This window comes from Thamnophis elegans, chromosome Z, assembly GCF_009769535.1.
Source record: "Thamnophis elegans isolate rThaEle1 chromosome Z, rThaEle1.pri, whole genome shotgun sequence".
NCBI lineage: Eukaryota > Metazoa > Chordata > Lepidosauria > Squamata > Colubridae > Thamnophis > Thamnophis elegans.
The window spans coordinates 74321710-74342104 of NC_045558.1; the positions used below are offsets into that span (position 1 = coordinate 74321710).

At 40.8% G+C, this 20395-nt stretch overlaps 1 protein-coding gene across 1 annotated transcript; it reads left to right on the plus strand.

Annotated features, from left to right (window-relative positions):
- Positions 1 to 9852: 9852 nt before the first annotated feature.
- On the plus strand, positions 9853 to 15118 carry LOC116521187 (39S ribosomal protein L32, mitochondrial-like; the record flags this gene model as incomplete). Its single annotated transcript, XM_032235879.1, has 3 exons — positions 9853 to 10066; positions 10705 to 10886; positions 14317 to 15118. Coding segments are annotated over 3 exons (651 nt in total), but the record flags the coding sequence as incomplete, so codon positions are not given.
- Between the last annotated feature and the right edge of the window lie 5277 nt (positions 15119 to 20395).

Here is a 20395-nt window from a genome sequence, read left to right on the forward strand (position 1 = left end):
GTTGGTTCAGTGATAACTGGTTCTAGTGGTGGTGGTGTTATTTCCTCCCTGAGAGCTTCTTCTGGGAGTTCTACTACAATGTCTTTAGTTGTGTCTTGAATATCAGTTATTTCCGCTTGTGATATTGTTTTTTTGGTTTTGCAATTTGCCTGAATTTCCTCAAGTTCAACTTCACTAAACACTTTATTCCGTATAATAAATCGCCTTTGATCTGCTAGTCGTTGTTCACTAACATTTGAATCTGGATATTGTTCTTTCCATAATTCATATATTCGCTTTAAATAACCTCTTTTTTCTGGCTCTGAATTGTAGTAACAGGCCATTATGGCACAGTTTTCATCTGCACTATATTTTTGTCATTTTGTTGGCTGGTCCACTTGTAGCCCACTTGTCGACGGATGTCCAGGGACCCCAACATCCGCCACGGCCCTTGTTAACCCACACGATGACCGATGTGGTATAAAATTTTTATTCGTTTCTTTCACCATATTGTATGGGTTGGTGGGGTTTTTTTATGGGACCAGTTGCCAACCTGACCCCAACCTTCCTGCTTTCTCATCCGGGCTTGGGACCGGCAACGGCGGAGTTTGGGACCAGCAACGGCAGAGTTATTATTATTGTTGTTGTTGTTGTTGTTGTTGTTGTTATTATTATTATTATTATTATTATTATTATTATTAATGTATAATCCAAAGGGATTGCTAATCTTCCTTACATGGTACTATTCAATATTCATATCCAATTATACTCATCATAACACTACACATTGTATACATTAGTAACATTATCAGTTATTTATTTAAGCTATATATATTGTCAATAAATTTCACTAAGTTTAACTAGTTTTTAATTATATTGTTCCATCTATCAATCTGTATCTTTCCAATAGCAAAAGAGTCTCATATTTTCTGCATTTGTGGTCCCAGTCCTCTAATCATCTTCTTGATCAGCTTTGTATAGATTCCTCTTAGCAACTCCTTGCTTATAAGATATCTCATATAATCCTGATGCCCTCTTTCTGTTTCCTATTCAGCTTATCTTTGATTGTCAGCAGTGTTATCAATGCTTTTACTAATAGAATTTCTCTCTTTAAATTCATAGATTCTTTGGTTTTTTTCTTCTTCTGTATCTTGCCCTCTGGAATAAATTTCCTCTCCATTTAATTCCTCTTTCAGTATTCCATTCTTTCCATTTTCAGAGACAAACCAATCACCATAAATTTCAGTAGGTTTAATCTCTTTATATTCATTTTCCACTGATTTTTTGAGTTTTAATCACCACATTTTGCATTTGATAGACATCCTCAATTTCTTTTCTTTCTTTTTTTCGGTGTAAAATTTTTTTTTATTTCCATTCCATTCTATACAATCACATGTTTACTGTGCCTAACCGAGGCATATAACATTGAATAATAAACACAGCCCTCGCTTGTGTAGAAAATGCCCTCTACAATACAAACCCAATATACCTCCTTGATCCACCATACACCCTCTTTCAACCCCCTCCAACTTTCATTCTTCCTTCTTACATACCCCTCTACTACCTACTTCCCCCCCTCTATCACTCCCACTCTTATCCATTCCCTCCCTTCCTTCTCTTCCTCTCTCTCTCACCCCCTCCACTCTCCTTCTTCTTACACTCAACTCCTCCCTTCAGTGTAATCCTCAATTTCTTCATCATATTTTGTTGTTATATGCTCTAAGTCTTCCAGTTTCTTCTCTATCCTTTCATATGTATTTGATAATTTCTGTATTTCTGAAAGTATCTTTTGCAAGCTTGAGATTTCTGTTTTCTTTCAAAATTGTGCCATTCTCTCAGCTAACAAACACAGCTGCTCTAGCTTGGAAGGTTAATAAAATTAAAACATAGATCACAAAGAACCTTTGTTTTCACTTTTCTCTGATTAAAGATATACTTCAAAGGGACATCTGTGTGCTTCCCTTCTTGTCACTCTCTGTAGCCAAGCAGTGAAACCTTGTAGTGCCAAGTCAAAACAATCAGTGGAGAAAAAAAAGTGTTCCATTTTTAATACACAAACTCCAATCCACAAACCCTCTCAGCCTCCAAGCAGCAGTGATACCGTTGCAAATCTAATTTCTTTTGTATCTTTTTTTGTATTTCAAGTTAGAAAAAAGAGTCCAATCTTTAAATGAGTTAGAAAAATACCCACAGAAATGAAGAAGGAAAACTTTAGTATAATGTTAACCCCCACATTATTATCTTTTCAGGATATGCTTTTCTTCTGAGGAGAGTCTTCCTGTCAGGCCTGTAGCCATCTTTTCTTTTGGATCTTTGGCCTGCCACACATTCTATTATTCTACTATGCATTTTCTATTGTGGGAAAATGGGAGGAGGGTTTGTAAGGAGTTACATACTATGTAGCTATAACAAAATTCTTTCCAGAAAGCCAAGGTTGTCCTTTGTCTCTGCACCTGACCGGAATTGTATGGGTGGAACCACCAGCATGGGAGTGAGAGATTGGACCATGTGATATACTTGTGGGTGTGGGGGCAAGATCTTGAACTTTCAACTAAATGGGGAAAACTGTAAAGCTTTCAGATTCAGGTTTTTCCAGGTGTGCCAACATGGCCCTCTTAATAAATTGGAACTTTGAGCAATACTTTGCCTTGGACTCTGATTTACTTTTGCATGCTATTTGGAACACTGACAGGAAAGAAAAATGTCAAATAGCAGTACCAACTGTTCAATTTCTGGGGTATCTAATTGATGAAAAAGGCACCCACCCCATAAAAGGCAAAGTCAAGGGAATTAAAGAAGTTCCCACCCCAACAAATAAAACAGAACTTCAAGCATTCCTGGGACTGTTAAACTTTTACAATATTTTTTTGCCATAGAAGGGGATGATTGCAGAGCCGCTGTATCGACTGCTTAATAGAACAGAATGGAAGTCGGGATAGAAGGAAGCCTCTGCCTTTGCAGCAGTAAAGGAACTATTAACTTATAACAGCGTATTCATGCAACATAATGAGATGCTGCCTCTTGTACTGACTTGTGATGCATCCCCATTCAGGATAGGAGCCATCCTCAGCCACCGTCTTCCAAATGGCACAGAGGCATCCATTGCATTTTATTCAAAAACATTGTCAAAACCCAAACATAATTATAGTCAACTAGATAAAGAAGCATTGCCAGCAGTGGCAAGAATTAAGTTTTCCATGAGTACAAATATAGCCAGGAATTTGATTTAATTACAGACCATAAACTGCTTTTAGGCATCATCACAGGAGACCGACCAACCCCAAACTATTCCCTCCCCCCAGAATGACAAGATGGACAGTGTTCCTGGCCATGTACAAACACAACCTCATCCATTGGCCAGGAAAATCCACTGCAAATGCAGACGCCCTCATTAGATGCCCACTACCAGAACTTGTTGAAGACCTGGCCCTAGTCATGTCCCTCCTATTAATAGAGGACTTAGAAACTAGTCCACTTACAGCAGCAGAGATCGCGAAACTGTCAATCAAAGATAGCATTCTGGTGCAAATTGGGTGTTGATGGAATGGTTGGAAGTAGTGGGAGGTGAATTTCAGCTGTTTAAACTCACCAACTTGAACTGTCTGTTCTGAAGTGGTGTTTATTATTGGGAGGGAATAGGGTCGTAATACCCTGAACATTGATGATTTTCCAGGGTATCCAGACCTGCGAAGCCATCTTTCAGAGAATCCAGGCCGACAGAGCCAGCCACATCTCAAGAACCTATCAAGGCGGTTCCAGGAGCTGGCCCTGGAGCAACCACAGGCTCAACATTTATGGTTGCTACCGAGACAAAAGAACTATGCAGGTCCAGTCATGCCCATCGAAGACCCACCTGCCTACAGGACTACGTAGCCTAAGATTGGTTAAAAGTCCTAGGAGGAGAGGGGTGTTGAATATTAAAAAAGAAATGGATTGGCAACAGGAGCCTAAGATCGGTTAAAAGTCCTAGGAGGAGAGGGGTGTTGAATATTAAAAAAGAAATGGATTGGCAACAGGAGCCTGAAGACTAGTTACCCTTGTGTATGGCCGCTGGCCTTGTCATTCTTAACACTTTCATTTAAACCCAAATAGGCTTTTTTCTTTCTTCCTGTATCTATGTCCAAACAAATTTGTTTTCTACATGTTCTCCCTTCCCTCTCCTATTGGAACTACTTTTACATCCTTCTCTCTCACTTCCTCCAATTCCAATCTGGTTTTGTCTCTATAATATCTTCTGCCAAAAGATACAGATTTGTGCATATGGCATGTTCAGAAATCAATACATTTTATAAATGAGGTGCCTACCTTTACAGGAACTAGTTCTAAATGATAGTAATTTATTATAGTAATACAATTTCCCATTTTTAGAGCATGACTACCAGCAGGTATTCATATGAACATGTTTATTGAAGGGAAATCTCAGGAGTGATTCAGCTGAATTTATCAATCTTACAAGATAAGAAAATTAGGTATTACACAACATCTATTTCTGTGGGTTTAATTTTTCCAACTACCCTTTTTCTTTTTTAGAACCATATTCAAGGTAGTTTTCATTTCAGGTCAATAATATGCTTTCAGATAATATGGTAGAAGATCAAACACAGAGAAAATGAAGAAGGATAGAGAGAGAGTTGACTTACTATTGCTTTTCTTTTTCAAAATGCTACTAATCTAAGTTAAAATCTACAATTTTACTCCCGTTGACATTCTACATGTGTTTTGATAGAACAGAATATTCTCAGACAGATTATGGGAAGAATTTATAACTATTATTAATATTGCATACAGAATTCTACATTAACTGATCCAGTTTCCACAAAGTTACTGATTTACATCCTCCAAAGTCCTTTAAACTACACAAACATAGGAATACTTGTTTCAAATTGTAAACACGCACAGAGAGAGAAGTCAACACAATGCAAACATAATTATAATACTCACTTGTTCAGAGCAAGACACTCAACTCATATCTCTTGCTTTAGAATAGAATAGAATAGAATAGAATAGAATAGAATAGAATTCTTTATTGGCCAAGTGTGATTGGACACACAAGGAATTTGTCTCTGGTGTATATCAATGTACTTAAAAAGACAAGATACATTCGGCAAGAATCATAAGGTACAACACTTAATGATAGTCATAAAATACAAATAAAGAATTAGGAAACAATATCAATATAAATTGTAAGGATACAAGCAACAAAGTTAGTCCTGTAGTCATAAGTGGGAGGAGATAGGTGATAGGAACGATGAGAAGACTAATAGTAATAGTAATTTAGCCTTAGTGAATGGTTTGATAGTGGTGAGGGAATTATTTGTTTAGCAGTGATGGCATTCGAGGAAAAACTGTTCTTGCGTCTAGTTGCCTTGGTGTGCAATGCTCTATAGCAGTGATGGTGAACCTTTTTTCTACAGCTGCCAGAATTGTGTGCGCGCACCTGCGTGCCCTCAATTTTTCACTTAACTGTGCATATGCACATGACCCACCCCTATGCGTGTGTATGCAACCCTTCCCCAGGCTCCAGAGGCTTTCCTGAAGCCTGGGGACAGCGAAAACGGCCTCCCTCACCCCTCTAGAGGTCCTCTGGAAGTCAGAAATGGAACATTTCCAAACTTCCGGTTGGTCCTTTGGGGTCGTTTTTTGCCCTCTCCAGCCTCTGGAGGCTTTTCTGATGTCATTTCCGGCTTCTGGGGGGGCCTCCAGGAGGCTAGGAGAGGCCATTTTTGCTTCAGAAGATGGTGGCTGTGATCCTTGGGGCTCCTGGGCAGCTCATATGCACAGGGCGCTGGGCTGGCTCTGATTGCAAAATGTCAGAAAATTTCCCATTTTGCAAGGGGCTCTCAAAGAGAATGAAGCGGACGCAGGTGCTTCTTCCAACAGCCAAGGCCCGGGCTCCTCTTCCTTCCTCAGCTGTTGGAAAACAACTGTGCCCCCTTCATTCTCTTTGAAAGCCATTTTGCTTGCCACGAGGCGAGGGCTGCCGGGAAGAAATGTGTGTGTGTGTATGTAAGGGGGATTGGATGGGACCAATCAGCTGGGAGGCTGGCAAATAAGTCTTGGTTTCCCCACTGCCGCGGCTCTCGGGGGAAGGAGGTAGGGATGCTGGCTGGCGTTCGCTTCCCTTACTGTTCACCGCTACCGCCCCTGCAGGATGGAGCATTACTGCCCCCTCCCTGCTGCCTGCAGCCCAAGTCCCACCTGCCCTGATTAGCTGAGCGGCTGGCTGGGAAAGAGGCAAGGGAGCTAGTGGCGATGAGCAGTAAGGGAAGTGAGCGCCGGCCAGTATCCCTGCCTCCTTCCTCTGAGAGCCGCGGCAGTGGGGAAACCAAGGCTTATTTGCCAGCATCCCAGCTGATCAGTCCCATCCAGCCCCCCTAAACACACATACACACACACACCACTTGCCGCGGCGTGAGGAGAGTGCTGCCAGGGAGAAATCAGGGGGAGAGGGAGAAATCCGAGCTTCTGCTAATGACGGCATTATCCCTCTCCTCCCAATTTCTTCCTGGCAGCCCTCGCTGTCCCTAGCAGAAGTTTGTTTTCTTCTCCCCCTCCCACTGATTTCTCCTCGGCAGCGCTTGCCTCGTACAATGGCAAACAAGGTGGCTCTCAGAGAATAAAACGGGCACGGCACTTCTTCCAACAACCAAGGAAGGAAGAGGAGCCGGGGGCTCGGCTGTTGGACGAAGTGCCCGCACACTTTGCAAAATGGGGAATTTTCTGACATTTTGCAACCGTAGCCAACCCAGTTCCTGTGCATGTAGGCCGCCCGGAATCCCTGAGGCAACCATCGTCTCCTCCAGCTCGGGCACAACCGGAGCCAGCCCTGCGCACATGGGCCGCCTGGAATCCCCAAGGCAACCATTGTCTCCTCCAGTTCGGGCACAACCAGAGCTAGTCCAGCGCTCTGTACACATGGGCCGCCCAGAATCCTCGAGGCAACTATCGTCTCCTCCAGCTTGGGCACAACCAGAGCCAGCCCAGCACCCTGCGCACATGGGCCGCCTGGAATCCCTGAGACAACCATTGTCTCCTCCAGCTCGGGCACAACCGGAATTAGTCCAGCGCCCAGCACACATGGGGAAGGGGGGCTAGGCAAGCCATGTTAAACCCCCCTCCAGCCTCAGCTCCTCTGAAGAAGCACCACGGCCACTTCCTTCTCTTTGAGAGTTGCCTTGCAAAATGGGGAATTTTCTGACATTTTGCAAAGCAGCTGTCAAAGAGAAGGAACTGATCACTGGCGCTATTCCAGGAACTTACCCTGGGGAGTCTGGAGTTCCAGGGGGAAGAAGACTTGGCCATGGCCCACTCCCCGCATGAGGGGCTGCCCCCTCGGCTTCTGCCTCTTGCTCCTTTTCTTCACCGGCGGTAAATAGTGCCACGGCCAAGGAACAGGCGGGTGGCTGGGTGGGAAGCCAGTGGGCTGCTTTGGAGCCTGAAGCCTCACAGAGCCAGCATGAGAGGCATGCAGGCCCGGGTTGAAGGCAGCATCCTCCTGCAGAGGGGGCAGGGGCTCTGCCATTGCAGAAAGAGAGTGGGTGCATGTGCAGCAGCCCCGGGATATCTGCTTGCCCTCCCGCAGCATTGCCGCTGCCGCCTCTCTCAGCCCTAGCACAGTGTCTGCGTTTCCACCAAGCGCCACCCACTGGCCAGGCTGGGCTGGACACTGATCTCAAGTGGGCATGAGGATTTGCCGGTAAGGTCATGTGGAAGGCAAGGAAGCATGGCAAGACCACAGGGAAGGGAGTAGGTTTGCTTGCTCCTTTCCGTGCAGCCCTGCCATACTTCCCTGCCTCCATGTGGCTTTCTGCTTGCCGGCTTTCACAAGCTGACCACGGGGACGTCGGAAAGGCCATGTGGAAGGCAGGGAAGCATGGCAGGGCCGTGAGGAAGGGCAGCTACGACTCACAGTCTTACCTAGCAGACAGATCAGGGGCACAGCGCTTCAGGCAGGCAATCTGCAGAGTAGAGACGGGGTGGTGTGGGTCAAGCAAGGGTGACTGGTTGGGCGGCGAAAATTGTCTCCGGACCCTCCGGAAATGTGAAAAATCAGCTGGCCGGCACGTGCATGTGCGTCAGAGCTGACAGCTGGTGTGCCACCCAATATGGCTCCGCGTGCCACCTGAGGCATGCATGCCATAGGTTCGCCATCACAGCTTGAGGGTAGAAGTTGAAATAATTTAGGATGCAAGGGATCTGTAAATATTTTCACAGCCCTCTTTTTGACTCGTGCAGTGTACAAGTCCTCAGTGAAGGCAGGTTGGCAATAATTGTTTTTCTGCAGTTTTGATTATTCTCTGAAGTCTGTGTCTGCCTTGTTGAACCAAACCAGACAGTTATAGAAGTGCAGATGACAGACTCAATAATTCCTCTATAGAAATGTATCAGCAGCTCCTTGGGAGTTTAAGATTTCCAAGTTGGCTCAGAAAGAACGTTCTTTGGAGTGCTTTTTTGATGATGTTTTTGATGTTTTGATAGGTGTCCATTTTAGGTCTTGAGATATAGAATCTAGAAATTTGAAGGTCTCTACTGTTGATATTGTGTTGTCTAGTATTGCAAGAGGTGGAGTTTAATCAATCCCTTCTCTGCAGTCAACATGTACACACATCCATACACTTCAAGTGTCAATCTAGAATCAGCATCTACACACTTCCTCATCCAGAAAAAGCTCCACTATAAAACAACCTTTCTGTATCCCATTTTCTCTGTAGCTGCCCAAAGGCAAACTAACCTCTTTGTTTTTGGGAATAAGTAATTTTCCTTTCCTCACAGATTTCCTCACATTTCCTCTCTTATTTCCTCAGTCTGCATTTCACTTTTAATCATCCATGTGCAACCCTGGCTCAAGTTGGAACCCCAAATTATTCTTTTCAAGATAGAATGGCTCCAATTAATATATGAGGGACAGAGAGAGATTCGATAGCAAATCATTTCAATAAATTAAGCATATTAACATCTTATAATTTATTTTATGATGGAATATTGTTCCCAGAAAAATTTTCAACAGTTACTGTGATACCAGCATAATCAGTATAAATTGTTTCCTGCTGAATAAGTTTATGGTTTCTATTCCAGCATCTCCAATCCCATCATTTCTTGAGTCAAACTTAAACATTTAATGGATGTAGCTTGCTTTTTAGCGACAAGTTTCTTTATATTATGTACAGAATTCTACTTTAGTTTGCAAATTCAGATATTTATCAGGCCATCCCAGTTGCTATTCTTTCCCCCAAAATACTTCTCGTTTTAAACTCTGGCGAATACGAATATATTTCAGGTGTGTTGGCAGTCCAGAATACTGCGTAAACTAGTATTGTCAGTGCTGTATTCAATTTCCCTGTTGAAATAAATTTTGTTTTCATTTAAAAAACTCATGGAACTGTGATATCGGAACCATATGAATTTTGATTGCACAGCTAAGTTTGCCTACATAAAGATTTTTGCTAAAACTTTATATATGAGTACTTTTCATAAATTCTATTCTTATCTGAGCAGCCCGTGCAAACGATTCGGCTCAAACTAAACCCCTACTCGAAAATGGTAAGAGAACCGTAGCCACGTTCCAGCATTTTAACTCGCACCACCGAGCCTCACATCCGCGTCAGGTTAACTGCGGCTGCGTGCGCTGGAAGTCTTACGCGTGCGCAGAGAAAGAAACCTTTTTGGCACGTGATTTGCGCAGTTTTATGACGAATAAAGTTCGCCGGATAATTCCCGAAAGCAGCACGTGGCCCTGAATTTCTAGGAGTGCCGTTAATTATGGTGAATCTGCGAGAAGGGCTACAGGTGCTCTCAGGGGTAGCCTCTGGTGCAGTTTGAAAGTCAAAACTCGAACAACGAGAACGGTAGTTCACCAAAGACGTGTGACAGTGACATGACGATGCGGGTGGTTTGAATCGGTTTCCCAGGATTCCTTGCGGTGGCCACTACCCGGATTTCGTAGAAAACCTGTGGGCGGAGCCACGAGAGGTCCTGGGAAAGGAAGGAGTATGGCGGCTGTGTTGGTGTTCTCATCCCCTTTCCCCAAACTCCGTCGTCTTCTCCAAAGCTGTTGGGGACAACTTGGCGGCCACGCGGGGCCATGGGGGTAAGGTTTCTAAGGCGCTGTCCATCACGATAATCCTCAGGAGCTCAGTGAGAAATTTCCACTCGTTGAAAGTGCTCAATCCAAGGAAGGAATTGAAGGCTTTTTAGAAAATCTGGGCAAGTCTCTCAACCCCCAAGAAGCAGGCAAAGACAAGCAGTTCCTGAAATTTTGACAAGAAAGCTGCAAGGAATAGTCCAGACAGTCGCCAGGAGTCAAAAACTGACTTTGAAGGCAAATACAAAAAGATGAGGAACAAGAGACGATTTCTCATTTTTTTTAAAAACAATTGAATGATATGAGATATACATACACTTTAGATACCTAGCCCTGTGCATTTCACTGTATACATATTTATTCAGAAGTAATTTCATTTATTTTCAGGGCTGCCTAATTCCTTTTAAGGGTTTAAAATTACTGTCATGGTCAATAAACCTTATATTAATATAGTTATTTTTCATTGTTCAATAAATGTGTTGAAGTTCCCTGCGGATGGGCTTCAGATGTTTTGGTTTAAAATCTAAATGCTAGTCAGTTCAGAATGAATCCCATTAAAAAGGTGTTACTATTCCATATTGAATTTAAACAATTTTAAATAGACTAAGATACGGCACTGTTTGAATTAATATCTTTTCTTTAAGCTCCTGCTGTAGCAATACCAGCTCCAGATTCTTTATTCAATCCTGTGGAAGAAAAAACCGAGTATTTTGAAAACCCCAGCTTTTTAGACATCATACTTTGGATGCCAGCTCCAAAATCCAGGCTGACAATTGAAGTTAATTGCAGCAGACGAAGGAATTCTGGCCATCTTATAAAAATAAAGGTAATTTGTTAAATTTCCCTGTGCAGAATATTGGACTTTGTTTCCCTTGCATTGCTTTTATATGTTTCGTTCTTCCCTATCAATAGGAGTAAGTTGAAAGCAAGTTCAGAAATATAAATGAACATGTTTCATAATGGGTTTTCTGTGAATATTTTTTATTTTTTTATTTTTTAATGATACATATAATATAATCCAAAGTATATCAGTGCATCTTAACAAGCATTTTTTGAGTATTCAATAATATATCAGTTCCTTTTGCCATTAAGCCTCTTGAATTTTATTTGCTCTTCTGCTTTCCATGCACCATATTATAGTCTATTTCATCTTAAACTCTCCTCTTCTCCCTATCTTCTTTCTTCCCTCTCTCTCTTCTCTACTTCCCCTTGCTCTCTCCCTCTACTCTCCTCTTTTTCCACACCTTCACTCTCTCCTACTCTTTCCCTCCCTTCTATTTCTTTCTCCTGTCTCATTTCTCTCTTTTTCCCTCTTTTTGTCGCCCTTCCATTCTCTATTCTACATGGTGTATTTCTGCCTTTTAGCAAACCCCATTAAATATCAATGGCATTAATAATTGTATTCTCAAAGAAAAAAGAAAAAAATATTTTCCATATTGCTAGTTTTTCTTTTAGAGGTATACCTTTATATGAATTCCATTTGTTTCCCCTCCCGTAACAACGTCTTAACAACCTCTTTTTTTGGACGCAGTGCAAGACGGATTCAAATTTCCCGCTATCCTCATAATGCTGTTACATACTTTTACATCATTAAGTGCCCCTATTTTATCTCATCTTATGATTTTAACTATATATTTTTATAGTTTCCATCTTTTCCCTCCATTTCCCCCCTCCTCTAATAACTTTCCCAACTAATATTTTTCTTGCTTGTAACCTGGCATAATCATTTCACCTTCCATTATCAATACATATCAGCTAATCTACTATCTTTATTCACCTTAATTAGTTTACCTTTGATTCCCTTTTGTTTGCAATCCTTTCTATACCATACACACATATTACATTTCAGTGTCACAGTTAATTAAAGTCCACAATAGCATATACTTTGCAAACATTCTCCACCTTCCCCCTCCCTCTCATCTACCAATTTTTATTTCCCCTTCCATTTATTTTTTAAAAATCTTAAATCCCAATCTCTGAACTTCTCCTTTCTCTCTCTCTCTGCTATTTATATACTTTTCTTTCCAATATTTTTATAGCTTTTTGTTGTACCATTAGTCGTGCCCTCTTCAGGATTTCCTTTTGTCTCCTCAGTCTAGTTTCCCTTTTTCTTTTCATTATATTCCCCCCTCCCCCCGTAATAAACTCTTTTCTTTTATCATGCTGCCTGTCTGCTCCATTCTTTTCTTTTCCTTTCTTTTGTTTTTTTATTGGGACACACTCTTCCCTTTTCTATTAATTCCCTATTAAGTCCAATGATATCCTTTATCTGTTTATTATTTACCTGACTTACTTTTTTTTCATTTTCAATTATTTCCATAATATCCAGCTATTCTTTCTCAACCCAAATGATTCACACATATTTTTCAACATTTCGCATATTTCTTTAAGATTCCACCCCTCCATAATGCCCGTCTTTTAATTTGCTATTTTCCTTCTTCAAGTTGTTTCCCAATTCTTTACATTTCAAACCTCCCCACTTCAAACAAAAAAGGAAGAGGGTTTCATTGTAAAAGAAAGTAGTTAAACTGCTCAATTCAATTCTTGGCAAAATCAGCTCTTTCATCCACGCAGACACAAAATGAAAATTATAACCAAGGAGTAAGAGAGGGGAGGGGATTTCTTCTTTAGATTTTAAATTGTGTTGAAATCATGTTGAAAGCAAATCTCTTGACTTTTATTTGTTAAATTCTGGCTGCCCACTCCTTCAGTTCCCAATTTTGTCTCTGCCTGGTAATGGTTGTTTTCTGGTTAGTGCTTCCACTTCTTTTTTTTTCCAGTCAGATATCTTAGGTTTTAAATATAAACTTTAATCTTTAACTCTATGGTAGCACAGAATACAAGTTGTAGCAGAGAAGTGGGAGGGGGGTATTCTTCAGTTTTAAATCGAGTTGTTGTTCCCCCTCCCCCCTCCTTCAGCTCCTTCGTAACATTTCTCTGGGATTTGAGGTTTATCAGTTATCAATTACCCGCTATTAATACAAAATCTTTCCAGGTTTCAAATTCAACTAGAGAGAAGGTTTTTTTTCCCTGTATTATTAAAATATTCAATCCTTCTTTTAATTACGCCTCCTAAGCTGGATAAACATTCCGTACTCTTTAGGTTGTAATGTTTTTAAACCACCATCTTTTTTCCTTTCTCTTTATTTTTCCATGCAGTTCCCAATTCCTCCATTTATGCTAGTTTACATTTGAATTTTCTCCTAATCACAACTCGACTCTTATTCTATCGATGGGCTTTTTAAATCTTCTCACCTGATCTTATCGCTTTGTCCAATCGTCACTCCTGTTCTTGTGCTTAGCCCAGTTACCTCCAACTTTATGACAGACATTTTGCCATGTCTGCCTCTCCCATCGCCTGGTCATAAAACTAGTCTCTGGCTTTCGAGGAACCAGTTTCTTCCCTTTTGGCCATTTGAGACGCCGTTCTTTTTTCACCTTCACTCCAAGAAGGGTCTGGTCTAAAAGACCCCAGGGAATGGTTTGTCAGCCTGGATTCCACGGGTCCCTCAGGAGCCGTTTCCTAGTCTGTCTTGTTGCGGCGCTAACCAGAAATCAATCCCCGGGTTTGCTGTGGGTATAAATCTATGCAGTCTGTGGGCTGCATGAAATTCCTGCCAACTGCAAATGTGGAACCAAAATTGTGGTTTTGTTTTTATTTTGTTTACCTTAATTTCTAACACCATGGAAAACAAATTGTTTCAGCTAGACAACTATTCATCTAACCACCATGGCAACTATTTCCTCCCTTGTTTCAGGCTATTTTTTCTTAAACGTAGGAACAAGAAATTCCTGGCTAATGAATCACTTTACACCCACCCTTGAATTTTAAAAGTTGAGGTAGAGCAAATTTCCTTCACATGCTGTCCCAAAAATGAAAATACAGGCTAAAATAAATTTACTCCTGCTTCTTGACCAAACACTCTCCTACAGCCCTGTAGCACATCAGGGGTCTGAGATCCAGATTCAACCCTCCAAATAGTGCCTACCCCTAACTAAATAATATTATTAAATATTATATATTGAATAAATATTATAATATATATTAAAATATTAACTTGGAGATATACATTGATTTCTACATAGCATTGGGAAATACTATTTTTGCTGTGTTGGTTTTATTATTTTGATATATGGTTTAATCCCATTTTGTACTCCACTTTATTGTTACGTCAATGAAAAAAGTTCGGAATTTTTATAAATAGTTAAATATTCTCTCACCACTGTATCTTAAGACACTTTTTTTTTCCTTTTAGAGAAACACAGATATTTGTCCTGAATGTGGCAACTTGAAAGAGAAGCATGTTCTTTGTGGCTATTGTTATGAAAAAGTTAAACTGGAAACCTATGCCATAAAAAATCAAATTAGATTATTGGAAAATGGACCACATAAGGCTCCCACTGTAGAAAGTGTTGTGCTCTATACAGGAGAAAAACCCAGAAATGAAGATGAAGACAAGCGAATTATCGAAAGAAACAGGAAACGTCCATCTTGGTTCACACTGGACTAAACAGACAGGAATGATTGATTCCCTTATACAAATCCTACTTTGGATAATATACATCCAGAAGACTGCACTGTACTTTATACTGTAGTTGCTTAAGTGTACTATTTGCAGCACTCTTGTGTGTGTATGTGTATATTTGGTTCCTACAAAATGGAACCAAAAAGACATTTGCATACATACATATTACATATCTATACTAGGGGTCTAGTATAGATTTTGTTGAATGCTGCATCAGGGTTGTGGTTGACCTTAGGTGGCCAGGATGTGTGTCGCTTTGGTGAGCATGGCCAGCTTGATGTTGCTCAGGTTGGGGGATGCCTGTGCTGTGCTGTGGAGATGGATCCCTCTTTTTTTCCTTTTCTTTTTCCTACCCTCTTTCTTCTTCCTCCTGGCTCTTCTTCCTCCCTTGCTCTCTTCCCCCTTACCTTATAGTAACCTAAATAACATCATTTGCAGAAGTGGGATGTAACTGCATACAAAGATGAGTTTAATGTTATTTCAACATAAATTTAATATACTTTTGCAATTAAAGGATATTCAATTTCTTGAATCTTCAATTGTTTCATTTTGCAGGTAATTTTTCAAGCTGGATTTTTCACTCTTCAAAAGCTATGGAGAATATTGTGATAAAGCTTACATAACAGATGCAGCAAGTTTTCCAAATTAAGTAAGAGGATCCCCTCCTCCAAACTGCAGGAGGCATATCCTATGCATGGCATCACATACTGAAGGATGCTAAATATACATTTTTTTATTTGTTTTTTACAAAGTTAAATGGCTGAGGAATACAGCTATATGGATAACATCATATTCAAGCTAAATTTCTAGCTATTAACCAAAGTCTTCCTTTAGTTTGATAGTCTCTTAAATTGTATAAATAGATTATTTATGTATTTATTTATTTATTTATTTATTTATATTAAAGCAGCTGCCCATTATCTGGGCACCTAACAACAAATCAGAGAAGCCTACAAAATGGAACTGAAAAGACATGTGCATACCAGATCTAATATTCTTATTGAAGCAATGTTGACATAATGTAGGAATCCTACATTATCATGTAGGTCATGGTCAAATCACGCCCTGATAGCTCTAGGATCCTTTCATACCAACACCCTCCAGGGAAAAAGGAGCCATTAGAATGGTCATCCCTGGTGCCTCATTGAACCAAATGGGTTTCAGGAGAATCGGGGGAATATGAGGGATTTATTACATAGCCCTGCCAAAACCTTAGTGACAGCCTGGAATAAAAGAAGTGTTGAACCTCTCGACAGAATTATGCCTAGGTAATGTCTCACAACCCTTCACTCCCATCATTCCCAATGATTTCACAGGGAAATTGAAGGTTCTGAAATGGATTAAGAGATGTCCAGGATGCCGTTTGAGGAAAACAAAGGATTACTCTTAACTGGACACATATCGTGACTAAGATGGTAAAAGAATATGATTTTTCTGCTCTTATTGCATGTGCATAGTGTCACCCACCGACTCTGTTCTGGCCAGGAGACTTGGATGATTATCTCCAGTTCTGCAGAAGAAATTGTTGATTATCCATTGGATAAAATTTGCTTGGACTCATTTCAGTTATAAGCCTTGTGAAAGACACCAGGATGGTGATTAATAGATGGGTTCATGCAGTGATAAATTCCTCACTGGAAGGAACCCCTGCTTTGTCCTCTCCTTAAAAAAAAACCATCCAACCGTCCATCTTCCCTTTTTGAGGAAGGTTTGGAAAAGATGGTTGCTTAGCAGCTCCGGGGCCCTGGATGAAACATTTACTGGACTTTCACTCAGGATTCAGATCCAGCTATGGGACAGAGATCACACTCAAGACAGCATCTAGTCCTAGGCAGGATAGGAGTAGTGCAACCATTCTCACCCTTGATCTCTCAGGAGCCTTCAATACCATCAACCATAGCATCCTTTTGAGCTGGCTATATGAACTGAGGCTGGGCTCCTTTGTCCAAGGTCAGTCCCAGTCAGTGTTGATAGGGAGTAAGAGATCCAATTCCCAACCATTCAGTTGCAATATCTCACAGGGTTTGGTATTCTGTGGTGGTTGGATGAGACAATCTGTTACCATGGGCTAAGAGATGAATATGCTAGGGATAGCTCTACATCCAAGTTTCCAAGTTTAATACAATTTGTATGCCACCCACTCCCATTGGGACTCTGGGCGCCTCACAACAAGACAAAGAAACATTTAAAATTTAAAAAATAAAAATAAAAAATACAATATTAAAATTCACATCACCCATTCCATCTAAGAGGGGCTGGATATCAACCTCTGTTCTATCTTACACCCACATCTGGCTTCCTGTGCCCCTCCTTCACAGCGTCTTGCCACACTGTTCCAGCAATATTTTTAATACTTATGAGGAAGTTAGGAGTCAAGAAGTCAGGAAGTCAGAAATAAGAAGTTAAGTCAAGTGCACTAAAGTGAAATGTCAAGCTAATATAAATTTATAAGGTCCATTCTATTAAGACCACCTAACCTGGCCAGCCACTGGTGGGTTCAACTGTGCACCCCCTCCTGCCTCAACCCACCCACTGCTTACTGACTGGATGGCTTGCCAATCACCCTGCCACTGAGAACCCTATATACTGCAAACAGTCAACTTACTTCTTTTCTCGCTTGGCTCTTGTGTTGTCCTTTGCTGACTTTATCTTCGCCTCACTGACTTCCTGGGTTGCCTGCTCTGCTGTATTAGTTCTGCCTTCTCAGGTAAATAAGCCTACAGCTGCGACTTCACGGGACACGTGGGTGGGTGGAAAGCTGCTGGGAGCGCTATCTGGCTTTCCAATCTACACGAGCCTGGGAAGCAGCTGAGACCTTCCTTGCAGCCATTCCCCAGGTTCATGTAGACTGTGGAGCCAGGGGTTCATGGGTGGGGGGAAAGGTAGTGGGAGCACCATCTGGCTTCCCAGTCTATGTGAGCTCGGGGAGTGGCTGAGGCCTTCCTTGCAACCGCTCCCCAGGCTCATGTAGACCACGGAGCAGGCTGGTGCTCAGCTGAGGCCTTTCTTGCCGCCCATCCCCCAGTCCACGCCTTACCTGGCTGGCTAAGCCCCCTCTGCTCTATGTCAGATGGGCCCAGCTGACTGTGTTGTCCCTGTGATTCTCCAGTCAAACCTACCTGCCTGGTCGCCTGCCTGCTGCCTTCACCCATTTCATTGAAGAGCAGCTGATTCTGCTTGCTGGTAAGTGATTGGGGTTTTTTTATGCTTTTAATTTTTTTTTTCCTGATGATAATTTTTTTTATTTTAAACACATAAACACATCAACAAAAACAAACACATAACTTAAAAACAACATAGGAACAATAAGTTCCATTGTATATCATACAGCAGTTCTGAATCGGTTTCTTTGCAGTTAGTGTTTTCCCTACTATACATTTCTATCTTTCATTCATAATCTCCTTATTCGTTATCCATTTGTATGTACATTTCTTTATTTATTTAAACTTAGCTACTTATGACCAGATATTATTTACCTATATTATGCTATATATTTTTACTGTCATTTGTTCTCTTACATACAGATTATAGATAAACATTCACATAATTATTCTTTTTTTTTTTGCCATTCTTATATTATTATTATCCCATTTGGAAGGTTATAAAGTATAGTTTAGAATGCTTTGTTTACCATCCTTCACACCTGCTAAGACACCACCTTGTTTTCTCTTTCTTTTCCTTTCTCCCTCCCTTCCTTCTCTACTTCCTTCCTTCCTAGTCTCCATCCCCTTCTTCTTTCCCTTATCTCTTCCCTACTCCTACCCTTTTTCTTCTCCTTCCTACCTTCCTACCTACGCTTTTAATTTTTTTTAAAGGATATTTTATTGTTATTTTTTTCAGGAAATGTTTTTTTAATTGTTTTATGGAATGTTTTTTTTATTTATTGTTTTCAGGAAATGTTTATTACAAGAAATATTACTGCTTTTTGGAAATGTTTTATTTGTGATGCAATATGTTGCTTTTAAGTGTGCAGGTTGGTGCATGGTTTATGGGATTTTGTGTATTTCTGTAGTGAATTCACAAGAGAAATAAACATACAAAATCTTGCAAAGCTGCCTTGCACCAACCTGCCCATAAAAAAGCAGGCATTTTAAGGCACATAAAATGTATGGGACCAAGATTAACTCAGGAAAACAGGAAAACAAAAGCAGGGCAAAAGCAGGGCAATCAGAAACCATCAAAACCTATCAAGCTGCAGGAGCTCACAAAGCAGCACATAGCTCAACATATGAAAGCAGCCAAGGAGTCACATAAAAGGTAATTGCTATAAGAAGCAACCACCTCACAATTACCTCAAAAAGAAGGTATCACACAGAAACACACAAAATCTCGCACAGCTGCCTTGCACCAACCTGCCCATATAAAAGCAGCCATTTTGAGGCACATGTGTAAGACAGCTTTGCGAGATTTTGTGTGTTTATTTCTGTAGTGAATTCACTACAATGTTTTGTAAAATTCCACTGGCAATCCATCAAGATCTGGTGTTTTCTCTCTCTCTCTCTTTTTTGTCTTTTTATTGCTTCCATTACTTCCATCATTGTTATTCTCTCTTCCAGTGCCTTTTTAAATTTTTCTGGAATCTTAGGTATTTCCGCTTTCTCTAGATACTGTTTTATCTTTTCCCCTGCCACTGTCTTTTGGTCAGTCGGTGATGTTGAAGACACACAAAAGAACAGTCATCTTTCTTCTCTAATTTTTTGTGCACTGGTTTGATATTAATGCAGTGCATTCAAGTGAAGAGTTCATTTCTGTGTCTATTCTTTGTGCAGGTCATTGGAGCAAGGTGGTCAGTGATGTTGAAGACAGGCAAAGATAGACATCTTCCTCCTGTAAGTAGCTCTTTTATTGTTTTCTGTACTTATTTTATTCTTATTTAAGTAGTAAGTGCACAAAATAATAAATTTACTTTTTTATATCTTCTTTTTGTAGATCATTCATTGGGGCAAAGAATTCAGTGACATCGACTTGGCCAATCCCACCTGATTACAGGACTGCCAAGTCACTCCCATCCGGTAACACGACTGCCAAGCCACTCCCACCCAGTCACATGACTGCTAATCCACTCCCACCCAGTCACGTGATCACAAAGCCACTCCCACAAAATAGGCCACACCCACAAAATAGGTATCAAAATTGTTTGAAATCCACCACTGGACTAGTGCAGTCCAAAACAAGCAAAAAATGATCTGTTTTTCACAAAAAAGGGCATGCAGAGTTTTGGGAGGCTCTTAGAGTGCTCCTGGGTGCTGGGGGGGGGCACAAACAAGCAAAAACAGCCATTTTTTGCTCATTTTTGCCCTCCCCAGCCCACAGGAGCACTTTGCAAGCCTCCCAAACCCTCTGCACATCCATTTTTGCAAAGGGGGTGGGGTTTCAGGAGACCAAAAATACTGTATTCAGTATATAAGATGCACCCAGATTTTCACCCTCTTTTGGGGAGGAAAAAGTTCTGTCTCCGAAAAATACAGTAAGTAAATGTAAAAAATAAGCAAAATTTATGCTCAACTATCTAATTAGACACCAAATAAATAATTTAAATAGCAGTCTTTTTTTCCTTCCATGAAGTTGGAATAATCAATTAACCTGTCAAATATGTCAGCATTTCATATGACAAAATTGGCACGCATCCATTTCTTAAATAGTGGCTCAAAGTTTCTGATTGTTACTCTGGGATTTATGAAGGTCAATGCTCTAATTCCTTGATTTACTCAGTGAAGCCAAGTACAATCACTTCATCTGGCATGAGAAACTAGTTATAAGACAGAACTGCAGACATTTTAGATGTGTATAATATGGACACCAATAAAAT